This window comes from Nesoenas mayeri, assembly GCF_963082525.1.
Source record: "Nesoenas mayeri genome assembly, chromosome: 26".
Classification (NCBI taxonomy): domain Eukaryota; kingdom Metazoa; phylum Chordata; class Aves; order Columbiformes; family Columbidae; genus Nesoenas; species Nesoenas mayeri.
This window is the reverse complement of record NC_137552.1, coordinates 1,792,020-1,812,735: the sequence shown is the minus strand read 5'-3', so window position 1 is coordinate 1,812,735 and position 20,716 is coordinate 1,792,020. Positions and strand designations below refer to the sequence as shown.

At 67.1% G+C, this 20,716-nt stretch overlaps 1 protein-coding gene across 1 annotated transcript; it reads right to left on the bottom strand.

Moving 5' to 3' along the window:
• Window positions 1-2,752: 2,752 nt before the first annotated feature.
• On the bottom strand, window positions 2,753-15,534 carry ADAM11 (ADAM metallopeptidase domain 11; the record flags this gene model as incomplete). The annotated part of the gene is made up of 26 exons (XM_080359768.1): window positions 2,753-2,898; window positions 3,428-3,518; window positions 4,225-4,339; window positions 4,415-4,583; window positions 4,658-4,777; window positions 4,853-4,952; window positions 5,034-5,097; window positions 6,178-6,228; window positions 6,308-6,388; window positions 6,483-6,575; window positions 6,652-6,723; window positions 7,027-7,126; window positions 7,283-7,334; window positions 7,440-7,530; window positions 7,612-7,696; window positions 7,773-7,939; window positions 8,499-8,570; window positions 8,650-8,724; window positions 9,029-9,096; window positions 9,199-9,247; window positions 9,402-9,468; window positions 9,547-9,632; window positions 10,215-10,281; window positions 11,171-11,247; window positions 13,657-13,838; window positions 15,477-15,534. 26 exons carry the CDS (start codon window positions 15,532-15,534, stop codon window positions 2,853-2,855), a joined length of 2,298 nt encoding a protein of 765 aa, XP_080215894.1. The 3' UTR covers window positions 2,753-2,852.
• Between the last annotated feature and the right edge of the window lie 5,182 nt (window positions 15,535-20,716).

The window sequence follows — 20,716 nt, the reverse complement described above, 5'->3', positions numbered from 1 at the left end:
CGCTTGTTCCTGGGGAGCAGAGCCCGACCCCCCTGGCTCCAAGCTCCTTTCAGGCAGTTCAGAGATCAGAAGGTCTCCCCTCAGCTCCTGTTCTCCAGCTGATGTGCTGGTTGGTCTGGCTGTACCAAGCGGGACTCTGGCTCTGCCGGTTGGTCCAGTTGAGCTGAGCTTTGCCACACCAGGCCTGGCTAAGCTTGGCCTGGGCTGGCCCCATGACAAGATGGTATGTCCCTGTGGGTCCCTCTGGGAGTGGGGGACACATCCTTGGTCCCCATGGGCAGTTGGGGACATCTGCTGAGGGTTGCTCGCCCCTCTGTGAAGCCAGGACCCAGTGCAGAGCTCACCCAGCCCAGGGTGCCCTCTGGGGACAGGGACTTGCCCACGTGTCCCTGCAGTGGGACAGTAACGACTCTTGTGTCCCACAGATGTGCAACATCCCCATGCTGGGACAGTGACTGGTGTGACTGGTGGGACGGGGACGGAGCCGTGTCCTCGCACTGGGGCAGGTGCAGGACTGAGCAGCTCGGTGGCGGCACGTGGAGCAGCCACGTGTCACCGCGGCGCGGCAGGGTCCCCAGGGAGAGCGCGGTGGCACTCGCCATGTGCCATCGTCTCCATACGGCGGGATCCCCACTCTGACAAACAAGTCAGGAGAGTCCCAGCCCTTGGGGACAGGCCAGGGCGCAGCGAGGGACACGAGGAGGGTGTCGGTGGGATGAGGCGAAGGGCCCAGGGACCGGAGCATCCTCACGGTGCCGCCGGGGCAGCTGGTGCCGGCCCCGTGCCGTGTTCCCGCCCCGAGGAAGGCAGGACCCCCGTCCTTTTCCAAATCTTTATTGTAAATAAATTCTGCGACATTGCAGGAGGATCCCGGGGCCGAGCGAGGAGCCTGCGGCGGCTCCGGCATCGGCAACTCCGGCGCGTCCCCAGCGCGTGCAAAGCAGGGGACAGGGCGCGGGCGTTTCGGGGGGCGGCGGCGCCCCCGCCCACACCCGGGGCCCGTCCCGGTGGCGCGGAGCGAGCGGTGCGGGTGGCGAGCGGCTGGCGGGGAGGTGGCGGGGCGGGGGTTTGTCACCGCCCCGGTGTGCTTGTCCCCCACCGCGTGCCGGACGGGGCCCATGGGTGCAGCCCGCTGGGGGTCCCGGGGGGCTCTGGAAGCACTGGGGACCCCCCCTGTCCTGGCCATGGGCCCTCCCCGGCGCGGCCGCAGCGGCACCAGTGGCACCGCTTGACCTTACAGCATTAAAATCATTAAGAAAACCCCAATATTTATATATATATAATAATAATGCCCCCATACCCAGTGACAACGGTGGCTTCTTGCTCTGAAACAGAGGTGTCCCCTCACCGCAGGGACAACCCCGGCACTGTGGCCGTGACAGCTGTGGGGACATTGTGGTGACTGTGGGTGGGGGGTAAGCGCATTGGTCCAGACTCCCCCGTGCACACGGTGGCCCCAGGTCCCTGTGTCCCCCAGCCCATCACTGATGTCATGCAAGGAGCCACCCAGCCAAGCCTGGGGACACCCAGCCACCCCATGTCCTGCGGTCACCTCCTGACGCCCTGGCACGCTGCTGGCCTGTCCCCTGTCTGGTGACACCACAGCCGAGGCACCCATGGGTGCTGCAGGCGTCCAGCTGGGCTGTCACACAACACTGAGGCCACCGTGTCCTTGGCCCTGGCTGGCCTTGGGGACACCTCAGTCACCCCTGCAGCAAAAGGACATGGTGGCATGTGGGGATACTGGGTGAGGGAGCGGATGCAGGTGACACAGGTTGTCATCTCCTGCTGAGTGTCACCAGCGGTGTCCCCCCTACAACACTGAGTGTCACCGGTGGTGAAAGGGGCCCGTGTGGGTTGGGTGGCCCCACGGAGCCACCCCGTGGGGTGACATGTGCCACAGGGACGAGGTGACACTTCCCACCCACCTGCCATGGGGATGGGGGGGACACAGCACGTGCCACTCAGCCCTAAGTGCCACCGGCCGGGACTCACCCTGTCCCCAGCCCCAGGGTGGGCCCTGCTGTCACCTGCCCCAGTGCCACCAGTTTGGGCTTCAGCGGCCCCAGGGTGAGAGCCTGGCACCCATGGGTGCCCGTCCCCACTGCTGGGGACACCGGGGACACGTGGCCTTGACATGGTAGGGGAGATGATATTGGGGTGGGGACATCCGGGGGTGCAGACCTGGCCCCCCAGGATGTGGTACCTGGAGTGGGGGGTCACATGGCTCCCAGGCCCTGCACTGGGGGTACTGGGCTATACTGGGCTATACTGGGCTATACTGGGCTGCCGTTTGAGGGCCTCAGACCCCAAAGCTGGAAGATGCTGGAAGGATGGGGGGGATGTGGGGCTGGGGGTCCCTCTCACCCCCACAGGTACATTCATCCCAGTGCTGGGGGGCCGAGGGTGCCCGTACATTCATGGCGGTGAGGTGGGGGTCGGGGTGGGGGGCCCAGCGCCCCCCCCGCTCTCCTCCTCGGCTGCACTCTCCCCGTTTAATTGCTGTTAATGAGGCGCTGGCGGGGGGGGGTGTGGGGGGCAAAGCGGCCCCGCTCAGGCCCCCCCGGACCTGCAACACAGAAGTGGGGGTGCGTTTAGTGGGGGATGGTGACACTGGGGGGACACATGGGGGGACACTGAGCCGAAAAGAGCCAGCACGGGGGGGGCTGCTGCCGGGCCCCCCCCACAACCCGCCGCCTCTTTAGAGCTGGAGGGGGCACAGAGATGGAGACAGCACGGCCGGACACACAGCGACACGGACAGACGGCCCGAGCGGGGCTCCCACGCCGTCAGGCTGCCGGACGGTGACGGTGACAGTGACGGTGACGAGGAGGAGATGATGGGGGGGATGGTTACACTCCCTGCTGCGCCGGGTCGTACCTTCCGCGGCGGATGTTCCTTGGGGGGTGGCGGGGGGAGAGGAGAGGAGCGTTAGTGCCACCCCCCTGTCCCCGCCGTGTCCCCCACTGTGTCCCCCACTGTGTCCCCCCCATGTCCCTGGGCCTACAGGCAGCAGACGTGCACACACTCCCCACCCCATGCTTGGGGACAGACGTGGCCAGGGCTGAGCAAGGTGACAGTGACCCCTCCCAATGCCACATGCAGGCAGGGACATGGGGACCAGGCAGGGACACGGGGACCAAGCTGGGACACGGGGACCAGGCAGGGACATGGGGACCAAGCTGGGACACGGGGACCAGGCAGGGACATGGGGACCAGGCAGGGACACGGGGATCAGGCAGGGACATGGGGACCAGGCATCCCTCACCCCCAGGGGACCACAATGAAAGTGACACCCGACTTGGTGAGGGGGTGGCCGAGGTGTCCTCAAGAGGCCAGAGACCTGGCCCTGGCATGGTGGCAGTGCATGGGGGGGACATGGCCAGTGACAGCAGCAGAGGGGACGAGCCATGCGGTGGCCACTTACTTAAATCCCCAGCCTGTGCCCCCCAGGACGATGGCAGCCACCAGCACGGCCCCCGCGATGGAGCCGATAATGATATTGGTGCCACTGGGACCTGTGACAGAGGGGACAGGGACACACGTCAGTGGCGCGAAGCGGACACAAGGACACGGCCCCAGCACTGCGGGGACCTGAGAGGGGGGACAAGACCCAGTGGTGCCCAGTTGAGCTGCAGTACTGAGGGATGGTGACACCAGGGGGATGGTGACACCGGGGAAATTGTGGCACTGAGAGGATGGTGACACTGGGTGGATGGTGACACCGAGGGGATAGTGACACTGGGGGGATGGTGGCACCAGAGGGATGGTGACACCAGGGGGATGGTGGCACTGGGGGTAAGGTGGCACCGGGGGGAAGGTGGCACCAGGAGGATGGTGACACCGGGGGGATGGTGGCACTGGAAGGATGGTGTCACCGGGAGGATGGTGACACCAGGGGGATGGTGACACCAGAGGGATGGTGGCACTGGGAGGATGGTGACACTGGGGGGATGGTGACACCAGGGGGATGGTGGCACTGGAAGGATGGTGGCACTGGAAGGATGGTGACACTGGAGGTATGGTGGCACTGGGGGGATGGTGGCACCAGGGGGATGGTGACACTGGGGGGATCGTGGCACTGGGGGGATGGTGACACCAGAGGGATGGTGGCACTGGGAGGATGGTGACACCAACCACCCTGAGGGTGGGTGGGGACAAAGTGGGACACCCCAGCCCATGGGGACCAGGACTCGGGGACCCCCCGCCATGGGGCACACGGACCCTTGTATCGCTCGGTCTCCCCCGTTGGCTTCGGCTCGGGGATGGGGTCGTACACGCTGCAGTCCTTCCCCGTCCACTCCGCCCGGCAGATGCACTTGCCCTCGTTGCTGCAAACCTGCGAGGGGACAGTGTCACGCGCTGCTGCCGTGACGCCCCCCTTGTCCCCTTTGTCCCCAGCTGTGTCCCTCACCCCGTGGTCGAAGCAGATCTTCCCGTCCCAGCTGCCGGGGCAGGAGCTGAAGTTAAAGGCGCTGGCTGGAAGGCATTTGTGGTCGAGACACAACATGCCAGGCCCGCAGGGCGTCCCGTCCTCCACGTAGCTCAGGTCCGAGCCATCCACCAGCTGCACGTGGCCTCCCCTGTGCGACAACGGGTGACACCGGGACCCCGCGCGGCCCGGGGACGTCCCTGTCCCCACGGCACCGGCACCCACCTGCAGTCCACGTAGCGGTTCTGGTGGAAGAAGGTGGTGGTGGCGATCTCGCCGCTGAGCTCGCCCAGCCGTGGCGCGCCCGAGATGTTGGCGCAGAGGAGGAAGCCGCAGAGCACGTCCCTGCGAGGCAGTGGTGGCGTCACCGGCGCGGGCGGGTGGCACCCGGGAGGGGACACAGGGGACGGGGTCACTCACTGCTTGTTGCACTGCAGCCAGCCCAGGCCCTCCCGCCCGCAGTTGCCCCTCTCGGTGCCCTCCACGTTCAGCTTCTCGTAGCAGAAGCGCTCAGCCGAGCCTGCGAGAAAACCAGTGTCACCCGCTTGTCACCTGCTGTCCCCCCCTTGCCCTGGCAGAGGCCCCCAGGGCTGGCACTCACCGCGGCCCCACAGCGCGTTGCATTGCCGGTCTCTGGTTTTGCAGCGCCCGCCATAGCACCGGCCCTGGGGAGCAGGGAGGGGGTGACGGGGCTGGGGGGGCTTCACACGCGGGTAGGGGGACAATGACCCCACACCACACACACGCTTGGCCCTAGGGCCACCACCCCACCGTGCACGGGCAGGGGACAGGTTTGCAGGGACCTGGGAGCCACGGGACGGGGCCCCAAGCACGGTGCACGGGGGAGTTTTGCACAGTGCACATGGCAGGTTCACATGGTGCACGTGGGAGTTTTGCACGGTGCATGTGGCAGGTTTCATGGTGCATGTGGGAGTTTTGCACAGTACATGTGGCAGGTTTCACGGTGCATGTGGCAGGTTTCACGGTGCATGTGGCAGGTTTATATGGTACATGTGGCAGGTTTCACGGTGCATGTGGCAGGTTTCATGGTGCACGTGGCAGGTTTACATGGTGCATGTGGCAGGTTTCACGGTGCATGTGGCAGGTTTGCACAGTGCGCATGGCCGAGCGCGGCCGGCGGGGCCCGTCACTGCGGGTGCGTTTGCACAGGGCAGCAGCACATGGGCAGCAAAAATGACCAGGTCCAGGGGCCAAGGCCACACGCTCACGGGGAGGTGGGTGGCGCGGGGACCGCAGCCCGGCTCGCACAGCGTGGGGACGATGAACCGGTGCCCAGGGAGGGCTCAGGGACCATGGCTGCTGGGGATCCAGCTCGCCCCAAACCCCCGGCTACGTGTGCAGGCTTGGCCGTGGCTGCAACTACCAACATGGCCAAGCACCAGGACACTGGAGCCCACAGGGACCTGCTGAAGCCCAAGGGACGTGTCCAAGCCCAGGGGATGTCCCCAGGCTCCATGGGGACATACTTGAGTCCCATGGGATGTGCCAGAGCACGTGGGGATCTGCTGGAGCCCACAGGGACGCGTCACAGCCGCATGGGATGTGCCTGAGCACACAGGGATGTGTCCAGCCTGGGGACGTGCCTGAGCTCACTGGACATGCTGAACTCCACAGGACATGCTGGAGTCCCACAGGACATGCTGGAGCCCCATGGGATGTGCCCAAGCCCCATGGGACTTGCCGAAGCCCCACGGCCGTGTCCCACCACGCCGGGCTGGACTCACCTGCTCGTTTTCGCAGAAGTACCCATCCAGCTTGTGGAGGTTGGGGGGACACTGGGGAGGACACAGAGGACAGGTGACACCACACAGCCCCACGGCGTGTCCCCCCGTGTCCCCCCACAGCCCGGCTCACCTGGCTGGAGTCCCCGGTGCAGGTCTCAGGGATGTCGCACTCGTTCACGGCCTCTCGGCAGGACACGCCGCGCGGCTCGTACTGCGCCAGGGGACCAGCGTCAGGACCCCCGGCACAGGACCCCGGCACAGAACCGCAGCCGTGGGGACACCGGCTGGGCCCCTCAGCCCCTCACCTTGCAGCCCTTGCAGCACAGCCCGTCGCTGCACATGGCGTCGTGGGTCAGCGTGCACTTCTTGCAGCAGTTGCCCCCGCTCTTGGCGCACTCCTGCCGGGACAGCAGTCAGCACCGCGTCACCCCCAGCGCCGCACGTCACCGAATGTCACCCCCCGGCCCCGCTCACCGCCAGCGTGCCGCAGTCGCACTCCTCGCCCGCCTCCACGAAGCCGTTGCCGCACTCCGGAGGGTCCAGGAGCTGTTGGGACCAAGGAGAAGGGGGACAAGAGCTCTGGGAGGGGGTCCCCAAGCTGGGTGCTGTGGGTCCCCTCTTTTTGGGAATCACATCCCCAGGAGGACAGCAGGACCCCCAAACTGATTGTGTTTTGCCACCAAGGGCGAGGGTCTGACTCTGTTCCCCACTGGGTTTGGCACCAGCCCTGTGACCTCGGACATGGCAGAGGCTGGGGAGACCGCGGGCCCCAAGGGACCCTGAGAGCCCCCCCGGGACATCGCTCCCCACTCTGTGACGGTCACTGTGGGGAGGTCACGGGGCCGTTACCTTGAGGGGTTTGTTGAAGAGGCAGCTGCCGCCGCCGTCCTGCAGGAACTGGTTGTACTCGTCGATGCTGCAGCGGGAGAACTTGTGCGGGAGGTGGTACCTGCGGGGCGGGGGCCACCATCACCCCCCCTGCGCCACCCCGCCGGGCACGGCTGTCACCCAACACAGGGCAGGACCTTCGGCGACGTCCCCGCTGGCTGCGGTGACGCGAGGCACGCGGGGGACGGTGGCAGCGCCACCCCGAGCGGGCACCCACCCTGTGTCCTCCATGATACAGCCCAGCCACGGGTCCGGACAGCGGCAGTCCCCTGAGAGAGAGGACAGGGGCTGGGGTGCCGGCTGTCCCACCGCCAGCTCGGTGGCACCGCAGGGTCCCCTCATTGTCCCCATCCCGCTGCCGGGGTGCCGGGTACCTGCTGCCGTGTGGTGCTTGTTCCACATCATGCCCACGTTCTGCCCCAGCGTCTGCACCAGTGTCACCGCCATGAACGCCACGTTGCCGTACTGCACGGGAGGGATGGGGCTGTCACTGCAGGGACCCCCCATGTCCCCAGCCCGCTCTCCTGGCGGGTTCGCAGCACCCACCTCGTTGACGCCCCCGGCGCGGGTGGGTGAGCAGATGCCCCCAACGAAGGCGGCGCCGCTGCGGCTGCTCTGGAACGTCCGACCCCTGTGAGGAAGAGGATGGTGGGGACAGGGGACAGCGGCGCCCGGCCCCGGGGAGGTGACGCGGCCGCGGTGCTCACGAGAAGAGGTGGACGGTGTCACTCTGCTCCACCAGCCCCTCGCGCCGGTACTTGATGAACTCGTTGAGGGTCTCCAGGGAGTCCTCCCCCACGCGGATCCGGTCCTCCGAGGCCCACGTCTCCATGGCCACCAGCACGATGCGGGTGTTGAGCTGCTCCTTGTAGATCTGCAGGGACAAGAGGACGGTGCTGGGGATGAACGTCCCCCAGGGACAGACCCACAGGTGCCAAGGACAAACCCCTGAGGACAAACTCACCAGGAGCTGGGGACAATGTCCCCAAGGACAAACCCACCAGGTACCAGGGACTAACCCATCAGTCCCACACTCAAAGCTCCCACAGGGACAAACCCACCAAGTGCTGGGGACTAAAACCCTGGGACAAACCCACCAGTGCTGGGGACAGTTCCCTGCAATTCAAAGCCACCAGGAGCTGGGGATAAACCCTCTGGTGATGAGCCCACCAGGCGATGGGGACAATCCCCCCAGGGACAAACCCATCGGGTTTGAGGGACAAGCCCCACAGGGACAAATGGCATTAGGGACAAAGCCACCAGGGACAAACCCACCAAGTACTGGGGACAAACCCATCATGTGCTGGGGACCAGCCCCTCCATGGACAAGCCCACCAGGGGCCACCCTCCTGGAGACAAACCCACCAGTGGGGACAGTCCCCTGCGGGACAAATCCCCTGGGGACCAGCCCCCCGGGAGCCAAACCCTCTCACCATGTCAGCCAGGTTGACCACGGACTTGGCGAAGTTGCTGGTGAGAACCACAGACTTGCGGAGCTGCAGGAACTGAGGGGGCAGCAGGGGACAGGTTGGGCTGGAGGGGGTCACCGTGACCCCCACCCCACCCGCAGGACCCCCCGTTTACCAGCTGATGGTCGTTCACCACGGCCAGCTCGATGTACTTGGTCTCGCTGTGAACCGTGTGCTGGGCTCGGCGGACCTGGGTGGGAGCGCAGGGTGAGGATGCGCCCGCCAGGGGACAAGGACAGGGCTGTCACCCCTCTTGTGGCTGCCTGTGACCCCCCAGGGGTATTTAGGGTGCACAGACTGGAGGACCCAGCTGGGTGGGCTTGGGAATGGGTTGCAGTGCCACCGGCGCTGCGGAGCATCCCTGAGCCCGTGTCCTGCCAATGTGTCCCCAGCACCCAGCGACCAGCCCAGCTGCACCGTGGATGAGTGGCACTCAGAGGCCAACGAGGGTCAAGTGTCCTTGTCCCCCATTACTTCCCGGTGTCCCCGCTAACCTGCCGCCGCCGCCGCAGCTTTGGTAACCCGCCCGCGAGGTGCTGGTTCAGCGCAGGGAAGAGGCAGCCTGGAGGGAAGGGACAGAGGTGACAGGGCATAGGACATGGGGCCACCAAGGCCACTGTCACCAGCTCTTGGGGATGAGCGCTGGCTCCACACAAAGGCTCACCCGGTTGGGCACAGCTGGGGACACGCTGGACGACGTGTGGTCGAAGGCCCTGCCGTGAGGAGACGAATGTCACGGCCACACGTGGATGTGACAGCGTGGAGTGGGGACAGCCACGTCCCCATGGCTGTCCCTGAGCTGCAGCCAGACCCCTTGGGCTGCAGTGGGGAAACTGAGGCAGGGACAGCGCAGGCGCCACCGCTCACCTGCCCGTGCTCGGCGCCCGCCTGGGGCTCTATCAGGTAGGTGGCTCGGCCGTCCGAGAACACCCCGCTGCAAAGGGAGACGGGGGTGATGGGGCGCAGGGGTGCAGCCCCCGGCCCCGCCGTCCCGCGGGGTGTGGGTACTCACTGCAGGCCGTGGCAGCTGGAGAGAGCGGCGAAGGAGCGGGGCTGCCCCCGGAGCCAGCCCTGGTAGTAGCAGTGCTCCCCTGCGCCCTGCCGGGGGACAGGCGCTGAGCCCCCACGCGCTGCCCCGCGCCCCCGCCCGTCCCCCCACCATCCCCAGGCCCCTGCACTGGGGGCTTTGGGGTTTGCTGCCTGTCACCCCTGGGGTGCATTTGTCACCCAGGTGGGCACCCAGCGCTGCCCCAGGCGGGGCGGGCAGCACTTGCTGAAACACCCTGAGCAGCACCCACAGGAGGTGGATCCCCCCCATCACCCATGGGGCAGCGCCCCAATGCATGGGCTGGGCACCCCAGGGGCTGGGGGACCCCAGGGGCACAGGGACACCCCAAGACAGGGGAGGTGGAGATGCTGAGCTGCTGGTATCTGATCCTGGACCTCTGCTGGACTGAGAAATCTGCCACCGCAACCCCAGAGCTGGCACAGCACCGTGTGACAGAGAGCGGCACAGCATGGCGCAGCATGGCACGGTCCAGCACGGCACAGTGTGACACATCATGGCATGGTACAGCATGGCACAGTGTGACGGTTTGGCGCGGTGTGACGGTTTGGCGCGGTGTGACGGTTTGGCACGGTGTGACGGTTTGGCGTGGCACAGCGCGGCACGCAGCTCACCGTGCTGTGGCTGCCGTTGCTGCCCACGCCGATGTGTCGCTCCACGTAGTGGGAGGCGATGAGGTGGCTGTGGGGAGCGGGGGGTGAGAGGCCGCGGGGTGGGGAGGAAGAGGAGGAGGAGGAGGAAGAGGAGGAGGAGGGGGGCGGCAGCACCCATCAGCAGCACCTCGTGGTTCACCCACCCACGCACGGGGCACCACCCGGCATGGGATGCTCTGGGTGGGCAGTGGGACCCCACGAGCCCTTCTCCCCAAACCTGCAGCCCAATGAGCTGGGATGACCCTGCACAACCCACCCCATCCCAGGGACCCCAGGCCTCACCCCCCCCTCCCGCTGCTGGGGGGACAGCAGCAGCCCCACAGCGGGTGTCCCCAGCCCCACAGTGAGTGTTCCCAGCTCCACGTGGGTGTCCCCAGCCCCACAGTGTCCCCAGCCCCACAGCGGGTGTCCCCAGCCCCACAGTGAGTGTTCCCAGCCCAACGTGGGTGTCCTCAGCCCCACGTGGGTGTCCCCAGCCCCACAGCGGGTGTCCCTAGCCCCAGAGCAGGTGTCCCCAGCCCCACAGTGTCCCCAGCCCCACAGCAGGTGTCCCCAGCCCCATGGCGGGTGTCCCCATCCCCACAGCTGGTGTCTCCAGCCCCACAGTGGGTGTCCCCATCCCCACAGTGGGTGTCCCCAGCCCCATGGCGGGTGTCCCCATCCCCACAGCTGGTGTCTCCAGCCCCACAGTGGGTGTCCCCATCCCCACAGCAAGTGTCCTCAGCCCCACAGCGGGTGTCCCCAACCCCACAGTGGGTGTCTCCGTCCCCACAGCTGATGTCCCCAACCCCACAGCAGGTGTCCCCAGCCCCACAGCGGGTGTCCCCAACCCCACAACAGGTGTCCCCAGCCCCATGGCAGGTGTCCCCAGCCCCACGGCGGGTGTCCCCACCCCGCTGGGACCCCCGTGCTCTCACTGGTTCAGGCGCAGGTCGAGGGTGAAGGCCGAGCCGAAGGCGTGCACCACGAAGCTCACCTGTGCCAGGTGCAGCCCCTGCCGGAGAGACGGAGCCGTCAGCGCCCCCCACGGAAATTACAAATGAAAACGATTAAAAACCCCAGCCTAATACGCAGCCTCTAAAGGCGTACTTCTATTTTTAATCCGCAAAAATTCAACATAAAGAAAATGCTGGGTTTTTTTGCACCCAAATCCTCACTCCGGCAGCGCCGGGGCGGCACCGCGGCCCATCGCCCACCCGCCGGGAGCCGCGCTGGGGCTGCGGGAGCGCTGCCCCCGGCTGCGCCGCCGCTCCTGACCCAATTCCTGCGGCAGCGCCCGCGCTCTGCGGCGCCCGAGACCCGGCGGACCCGCCGCACGGCTGAGCGCCCAGCGCCAGCGGCCTGTCCCTCCCGGGGCCCTGTCCCCTCCTGGGGGTCCTGTCACCTCCCGGGTGTCGTGTCGCCTGCCGGGGTCCTGACCCCTCCCGGGGTCCTGTCCTCTCCCGGGGGCCCTGGCCCCTCCCGGGGGTCCTGTCACCTCCCGGGGGTCCTGTCCCCTCCCAGGGGGTCCTGTCCCTTCCCGAGGTCCTGTCCCCTCCCGGGGCCCTGTCCCCTCTCGGGGTCCTGTCCTCTCTCGGGGTCCTGACCCCTCCCGGGGGTCCTGTCACCTCCCGGGGGTCCTGTCCCCTCCCAGGGGGTCCTGTCCCTTCCCGAGGTCCTGTCCCTTCCCGGGGTCCTGTCCCCTCTCGGGGTCCTGTCCCCTCCTGGTGGTCCTGTCCCCTCCCGGGGTCCTGACCCCTCCCGGGGGTCCTGTCCTCTGCCGGGGGCCTGTCCTCTCCTAGCGCCCTGTCCCTTCCTGGGATCCTGTCCCCTCCCGAGGTCCTGTCCCCTCGCCGGGCCCGGGGTGCCGCTCGGGACGGTGACAGGGGGACAAGGACTTTGCCACCGCGCAGCACCCTGGGGAGAGCCCGTCCCAGCCAGGTCCGTGTCCAGCGGCTCCCGGGGCTTTGCTGGTGCCGACCCGGAGCCCCCGGGCTCGCAGCCGCTCCATCCCCCGCCACGTCCCGGCTTAACACCTCCCGAAAACCCGCCAGGCCGGCAGCGGCCCCGCCGCCCCGGCACTTCCCGGCGTCCGATGGTTTTACTTAATGCTGGGTTTAAATCACCTTTGTGGCAATTGCAGCTCATTATTTCGCCTTTTATCCGGCGAGGACGGGGGATCGATGCGCGCCGGCCGCCGCAGCCGCCAGCGCCTCTTTGAAAGCACCAACCCCTCCCCGTGCCGGACGGGACGCGGGTGCCGGCTCCCCGAAAAGCGGGGCAGGGCAGCCGCCTGCCCGGGGTGAAGGTCACGGCCGATGCGGGTGAGGGGGGACAACGGCTGCGGTTTGGGGACAGCAGCGGCTGGGACACGCGGGGCTGCTCCCGTGTGGCCTGGGGAGCCAGGAACCCGCTCATTCCCCAGGAGCCCTGTCTGCTGCCTCCCTGTCCGCTCCCTGCCTGCACCCTACCCGCTCCCTGGTGCTCCCTGCCCGCTCCCTGCCTGCTTCCTGCCCGCTCCCTGGTACTCCCTGCCCGCTCCCTGCCTGCTCCCTGCCCGCTCCCTGGTGCTCCCTGCCTGCTCCCTGCCTGCTCCCTGCCTGATTCCTGCCCGCACCCTGCTCGCTCCCTGCCCGCTCTCTGCCTGCTCCCTGGTGCTCCCTGCCCGCTCCCTGCCCGCTCCCTGCCGGCTCCCTGCCCGCTCCCTGCCGGCTCCCTGCCTGCTCCCTGCCTGCTCCCTGCCCGCTCCCTGCCCGCTCCCTGGTGCTCCCTGCCCGCTCCCTGGTGCTCCCTGCCCACTCCCTGCCTGCTCCTTGATGCTCCCTGCCCGCACCCTGCCTGCTCCCTGCCCGCTCCCTGGTGCTCCCTGCCCGCACCCTGCCCGCTCCCTGGTGCTCCCTGCCCGCTCCCTGCCTGCTTCCTGCCCGCACCCTGCCTGCTCCCTGCCCGCTCTCTGCCCGCTCCCTGCCTGCTCCCTCCCCGCTCCCTGCCCGCACCCTGCCTGCACCCTGCCCGCTCCCTGCCCGCACCCTGCCTGCTCCCTGCCCGCTCTCTGCCCGCTCCCTGCCTGCTCCCTGCCCGCTCCCTGCCCGCTCCTTGCCTGCTCCCTGCCCGCTCTCTGCCCGCTCCCTGCCTGCTCCCTGCCCGCTCCCTGCCCGCTCCCTGCCGTCCCGCTCCCATTTCATCTCTCCAACGCCCACACGCACCCATACCCACATTTAACGGGATTTTGGGGCGCACACGGGTGCCCCGCTGTGGGGACGGTGGCCGCACCATCCCCAGGGGCTGGAGGCTCCAGTTCGGATGCCGCTGCCCACACGTGTGCTGGGGAGGGACAGGCTGGTGCCAGCAGCTGCCGGGGGGGTCACCCACCCAGCCAGGGACCCCAGAAAGAGAGAGGGGGGGGGGGGTCTGGTTCACTTACGGGGCCTCCTCCTCCTCCCGACTCATTCCGGACCCTGGTGTCCAGCTGGTGCTTCGGCACTTCGCCCCCCGCGCTCTGTCCCACCAGCCGGCTGGGGTGGGTGACCTGGGAAGCCACCCGCCCGTCCTGCCAGCCGGCGCGGGGGGGCCTGCGCGGCAGCGAGCCGGCCTGCGCCGCGGGACCTGCCGCACGGACCCGTCACCGCGGCTGGGGACGGACACGGGGGCTGGGGACACGCGGGCTGGGGACACGCGGGCTGGGGACACGGGGGATGGGGATGAAGAGGGATGGGGATGAGGAGAGGTGGGGACACGGAGGCTGGGGACGAAGAGGGATAGGGACATAGGGGCCGGGTGTGAAGAGGGCTGGGGACATGAGGACTGGGGACATGGGTGCTGGGGATGAGGAGGAATAGGGATGAAAAGGGATGGGGACACAGGGGCTGGGGACAGGGGGGCTGGGGGTGAGGAGGGATGGGGATGAAGAGGGATGGGGACATGAGGACTGGGGACATGGGTGCTGGCGATGAGGAGGAATAGGGATGAAGAGGGATGGGGACACAGGAGCTGGGGACAGGGGTCTGGGGGTGAGGAGGGATGGGGATGAAGAGGGATGGGGACATGAGAACTGGGGACATGGGTGCTGGCGATGAGGAGGAATAGGGATGAAGAGGGATGGGGACACAGGAGCTGGGGACAGGGGTCTGGGCGTGAGGAGGGATGGGGATGAAGAGGGATGGGGACATGAGAACTGGGGACATGGGTGCTGGGGATGAGGAGGGATGGGGGTCGTGGTCCAGGGGTGACCCAAGTGTGGCATTGCATCCCAAAGGGGACATTCGTGTCCTGGAGGGGATACCCAGGGGCCATGGAGGGTGGGTATGGGGACATGTCCCGGGGTGGATGGCTGGAGGATGCAGGAGGGACACCCAGGTGTGGTGGAGTGTCAGGAGGGGACACTCAGGAAGCACAAGGTGGGGTGCCCAGGGGATGTAGGGGACCAGTATGGGGACACATGACGGAGGGGAAGCACAGGGGGCCGCAGATACAGTGACACGTCCTGGAGGGGACACGCAGGGGACACTGGTGGCTGGTAAAGAGACACGTCCCAGAGGGGGGCACCCAGGGGACACGGGGGACCCAGGGGACATGAGGGGACTTGTGAACGCCATTGCACCTGGAGGAGGTGGGGGGGGCTGGGCACGGCAGCACATCCTGGGAGGGGACACCCAGGGGACAGGGAGAGCAGGGATGGAGACACATCCCGAGGGGACACCCAGGGGACACAGGGAGTCAGTCCGGAGACGTAACACAAGGGGACATGGAGGGCTGCGATGGGGACACCTCCTAAGGGGACATCCAGGGGACACGGGGGGCTGGTAAGGGGACACCTCCTAAGGGGACATGGAGAGCCTCTATGGGGACACCCCTCAGAGGGGACACTGAGGGGACAGGAGCGCTGGTGTAGGGACACCTCTGGACGGGACACAGCCCAAGGGGACACGGAGGGCCCTATAGGGACATCTCCGGGGGGGGACACCAAGGAGACACCGATACGGGGACCATCCCAGCGGGGACATGAGGGGCTGCGGTGGGGCCACCTCGGCAGGGGACCCCGGGGGCCGGGGGCCGGGGGTCGGGGCCCGCGGGGCGGCAGGTGCGGGGGGACCCGGCCCCTCCCGGGGCGCTGCGGGGCGGCGCTGCGGAAAAATGTGTCGATGCAGCGAAAAAGCCGCAGCGGCGGCGGGGCCGGGAGCGCGACCGGGGCGGTACCGGGAGCGGCGCGATGGCGGGGCCGGGGATGGCGGTACCGGGACCTACCTGCCCGCGGGGTGAGCGAGAGCAGCGCGGCGAGCAGCCAGCCCCGCAGCGGCCTCATGGCTCCCTCATAATCCGAGCGCGGCCGCGCCGGGCCCGCCGAGCCGGGGACCGTCCTGCCCGCGCTGCCGCTCCCCGCGCCCCGGGCCGGGCAGCAGCGGCCGCCGGGCCGGGAGCGCCGCCCCTGCACGCGCACACGGCACCGGCCCCCCCGGCCGCCCCCCCCGCCCCCCGCCCGCCGCCACCGGCACCGGCAGCGCCCGCCCCGCTCCGCCCCCCGTGTCCCCCCGCCCCGGCTGCCGCAGCGCCGCTGGCAGCCCCGCGGCATTGCAGAGCCCGCACCGCCCGGACCGGCACCGGGGACCCCGGTGGCGCATCCCGCCCCGGCAACGGGGACCTCGCTGTCACACCCCTGCTCGGCACCGGGGACCCCAGTGTCGCATCCCGCCCAGGCATCGGGGACCCCAGTGTCGCATCCCGCCCCGGCACCGGGGACCCCGGTGTTGCATCCCTGCTCGGCACCGGGGACCCCCGGTGTCACATCCCGCCCCGGCACCGGAGACCGTGCTGTCACATCCCTGCCCGGGAGCAGGGACCCCGGTGTCGCATCCCGCCCCGGCACCGGGGACCCCGCTGTCACATCTCTGCTCGGCACCGGGGAGCCCGGTATCGCATCCCGCCCCGGTACCGGAGCCCCCCGGTGTCACATCCCTGCCCGGGACCGGGGACTCCGCTGTCACATCCCGCCCCGGTAACGGATTTCGCCCGGTGCCACATTCCGAGCCGGTACCAGAGCCTCGCCAGCCCCACCAGGCTCCCCAGCTGGTACCAGACCCCCCGATCAGTACCACATCCCTCCCCGGTTCTGGACCCCCTCTGGTACCAAATCCCTCCCCAGTACTGGAACCCCTCAGCAGCACATCTCTGCCCGGTACCGGAGCCCCCGGTACCACAACCCTCCCTGATACTGGAGCCCCCCAGTACCACATCTCTCCCCAGTACCAGGCCCCCCCAGTACCACATCCCGAGCCAGTATCGGAGCCCTCCAGTACCACAACCCTCCCTCATAACGGAGCCCCCTGTACCGCATCCCTCTCCAGTGCTGAACCCCCCCCAGTACCACATCTCTCCCCAGTACTAGAGCCTTGCCAGCCCCCACTGGGCTCACCAGCTGATACTGGACCCCCTACCAGTACCCAGCCCCCCAGGCAGTAAAAGGCCCCGACCCACCACTACCAGACCCCCCCAACCAGTACTGACCCCCCCAGGACTTCCCCACACCAGTACAGACCCCTAGCTGGGACTGGGGTGCTCCAGCCAGTAGCAGCCCCCAGCCAGCACAGACAGAACCCCAGCACACCAGTACTGTCCCCCCAGCCAGTACTGGGCCCCCAGCTGGGACTGGAGACCCCCCACCCCATCCTGAGTCCCAAACTGATCCCAGAGCCCCAGCCAGTACCAGAGCCCCTCCGACAGCACTGGGGCTTCCAGCTTGTAGAGTCCCCAACCAGCACCTGAGCCCCCAGCCATTACCAGAGCCCCCAGCTGGGACTGAAGCCCTCCAACCAATACCGAGCCCCCCAACCAATACTGACCCCCCCCAGCTGGCACTTGGTCCCCAGCTGCCCCCGGGTGGGTGCTGCAAGGCCAGTTCCCCACCTGGGGGTAACGGAATGGGGTTTGGGGGAAAAAACCCCAATGGACTGCTGCTGATCTTGTAGCAGGACACCGCTGTGGGTGGGGGTACAGCACCACGGGAGGGTGACACCCAGCCCCACACCGCCGGGGACACCCATGGCAGGGACCGTCCTGGGGGGCATGGGGGAGGTCTGAGCCCCAAGGTGACAACAGTGCCACCAGCACAGGGAGTACCTGTCCCCCTGTGGCAGAAATGTGGCCGGGGGTGGGACAGGGATGCCCTGGAGACCATCAGCCTCCTGTTCCGCTCCTGGACCTGCTCAAGGCTGTCCCCAGGAGGTGCTGGCTGTCCCCAGGGCTTGCTTGGTGTCCCCATGGGGCGCTGGGTGCCCCAGGAGGTGCTGGGTGTCTCCAGGTGGGTGCTGGGTGTCCCCAGGGGGTGCTTGGTGTCCCCATGGGATGCTGGGTGTCTCCAGGAGTGCTGGCTGTCCCCATGGGGTGCTTGGTGTCCCCAGGTGGGTGCTTGGTGTCCCCAGGAGTGCTGGCTGTCCCCATGGGGTGCTTGGTGTCCTCAGGGGTTGCTTGGTGTCCCCAGGGGGTGCTGGGTGTCACCAAGGGGTGCTGGGTGTCCCCAGGTGCGCCGGGTGTCCCCATGGGGCACTGGCTGTCCCCAGGGGTGCTGACTGTCTCCAGGTGAGTGCTGGGCGTCCCCACCAATGCCATGTGAAGCCCCTGCCAGCGTTTGACCAGGGGACAAGGGGCACAGCTCGGCCACCACGGTGCCCCGGGGCAGTGGGGCACTCGAGGCACTTGGGCGTCCCCCCCCCACCCCAGACACCACCACCCCGGGAAGGCCCTGGAGCCCCCAAAAGACCAAGCTGGGGTCCTGCACCCCCGGTTCGCATCCCTCATCCTCCTCCAGCACGACTCATCCCACTTCTAAACCTTTTTGCCCCATTTTGTGTCACCACCCCAGGTCAACCCGTCCCCTGCTGCCCCAGGTCGGGCTCCAGCCCCTCCCCAGGGCAGCCAGCACCGGGGGGTCCTCGCATATTTTGGGGGGCATCACTGCACCCACCTCCTCCTCCCAGCACCTCCCATGGCCACGATGGACCCAGGGGAAGGATCCTGGTGCGCCAGCACCCAACCCCGCTCCACGGGGCATCAAGGAGCCACACGGGCACGTGTCCCCCCTCCCCACAGACCCCCCAGCCCCTGCGCCCACTCCCTTCTCTCCGCAGGACTCAGCACCCACGGGTGACAAAAGCCTCGGGGTGCCCGGTGGTAGCTCTGCAGCTCAAGGCTGCCGGGGTTGTCTTGCTGGGAGCCTGTTGAGCGTTTTCAGCAGCGAGTCGCGGCAACGGGCCCCTCGCCACCAAAACCCACCAAAACCCACCAAAACACGCTCGTTACCAGCAGCTCTCGTTTGCATCACTTCTGGGCAAAACTGGGGGCCAGCAGCACTTGGGGGTGGGCGGGGAGGCAGGACAGGGGTGTGCAGAGGGCACGGATCACCGGGGGACACAAACCCCAGCCCCTCTCCTCTCCCGCTCAACTCATTATCATCAAGGCTTTGAGGAGCCTTAATGAACCGACGCCTGCAGCAGCTCCAGGATGGACGGGCAGCAGGTCCATCCCAGCCTGGGTGCAGCAGAGGAGCTGCTAGAGGGCCACGGTCACGTTGGGGGTCACATCCACCCCTCAGCATCACCCACACACGGGGGCTGACACACACGTGTGGGGGGAAGCGCCTCCCACGCAGGTTTTGTCACAGCTGCAGGGGAACCGGCTCCGGGAAACGCCGATTGTCTCCTTGGCCACACTGTGGTGGTTCCAGGGCCCCCATCAGCCCCACATCCCCTCCCGTGGGGCTCGGTAGCGCCCAAAGCCCCGACCTCTGCCCTCAGGCCTTTGCCTCCAGTAATTAGCCCAAATGCAGCAAATGAGGTGAGGAGCGTGCGGCACCAAGCGCAGCTCAGCTGAACCAGCCGCTGCTCTGCAGGGGCACCAGCCCCCGCGGTCCCCGCACTGTGGTGACAAAGGGGACAGGGGCTCCACGGATGGGTCTGCATTCGGTGACAGGGAGTGTATCTGACCCAAGGTCTGAACAGCCCCTGAGGGTCCACAAGGCAGCTCACACAGGCCCCAAGAGTGGGGACACCCATGGCAATCGGGTATTAGAAAATATCCAATATTAGATTGGATATTAGGAACAATTTCTTCCCCAAAGGGCTGTGGGGCATTGGAACAGGCTGCCCAGGGCAGTGCTGGAGTCACCATCCCTGGAGGGTTGGACAGACAGACATGAGGTTCTCAGGACATGGGGCAGTGCCGGGGTGGGTTATGGTTGGACTCTTGAGGGTCTCTTCCAACTGAAATGATTCCATGATTCTATGATGTAGGTCACTGGCCAACATAAGGAGTGGACAAACAGCAACCAGGGACCCCTTCCCCACCATGGAAGGGCCAAGCTTGGTGAAGGACGCCCATCCTCATCCTCAGCTCATCTCCCAACACCTTCTCTGTTAAGGTCACTGCTCACTGCCCACTCCCCTGAGCAACGCTGCCATGAAACCACCCAGTCCTTGAGGAGGACAACTGGCCACCTTGAGCCTTGGCCACATCCACCCCGCTGGAGTGACGCGTCCCTGGGTCACTCTGTGGCCGGGCCAGCCCTCCTGCTGCCCGAGAGACACCAGTGACTCCTTCCAGCAGACTGAGCACACCAAGGCATCGGCCAGTTGGTTCACTGAGCTGGTTTCTACAGCTCTGCCAGGGATTATCCTCCGGTTGGGACAGTGAGTGGCTACAAGGACATGGCCAAGCAGAGCCCCACACCTGGGGTGGTTCAGCTCCTGACGCAGCTTTGCTCGTAGAATCCCAGAATGTCAGGGGTTGGAAGGGCCCTGGAAAGCTCATCCAGTGCAATCCCCCCATGGAGCAGGAACACCCAGATGAGGTTACACAGGAAGGTGTCCAGGCGGGTTGGAATGTCTGCACAGAAGGAGACTCCACAACCCCCTGGGCAGCCTGGGCCAGGCTCTGACACCCTCACCACGAACAAGTTGCTTCTCATCTTTCAGTGGAACCTCCTGTGTTCCAGTTTGCACCCATTGCCCCTTGTCCTGTCCCTGGTTGTCACCAGCAGAGCCTGGCTCCATCCTCCTGACACTGCCCCTTTCCATCTTGATCCCCAGGAATGAGTCCCCCCTCAGTGTCCTCTTGTCCAGCTCCAGAGCCCCAGCTCCCTCAGCCTTTCCTCACCCGGGAGATGCTCCACTCCCTGCAGCATCTTGGTGGCTGCGCTGGACTCTCTGCAGCAGTTCCCTGTCCTGCTGGAACTGAGGGGCCACAGCTGGACACAAGATTCCAGGTGTGGTCTCCCCAGGGCAGAGCAGAGGGGCAGGAGAACCTCTCTGACCTACTGACCAGCCCCTTCTAACCCACCCCAGGTCCCATTGGCTTCCTGGCCACAAGGGCCCAGTGCTGGCTCATGGTCACCCTGCTGTCCCCAGGACCCCCAGCTCCCTTTCCCCTACGCTGCTCTCTAATAGCTCATTCCCCAACTTACACTGGAACCTGGGGCTGTTCCTGCCCAGACACAA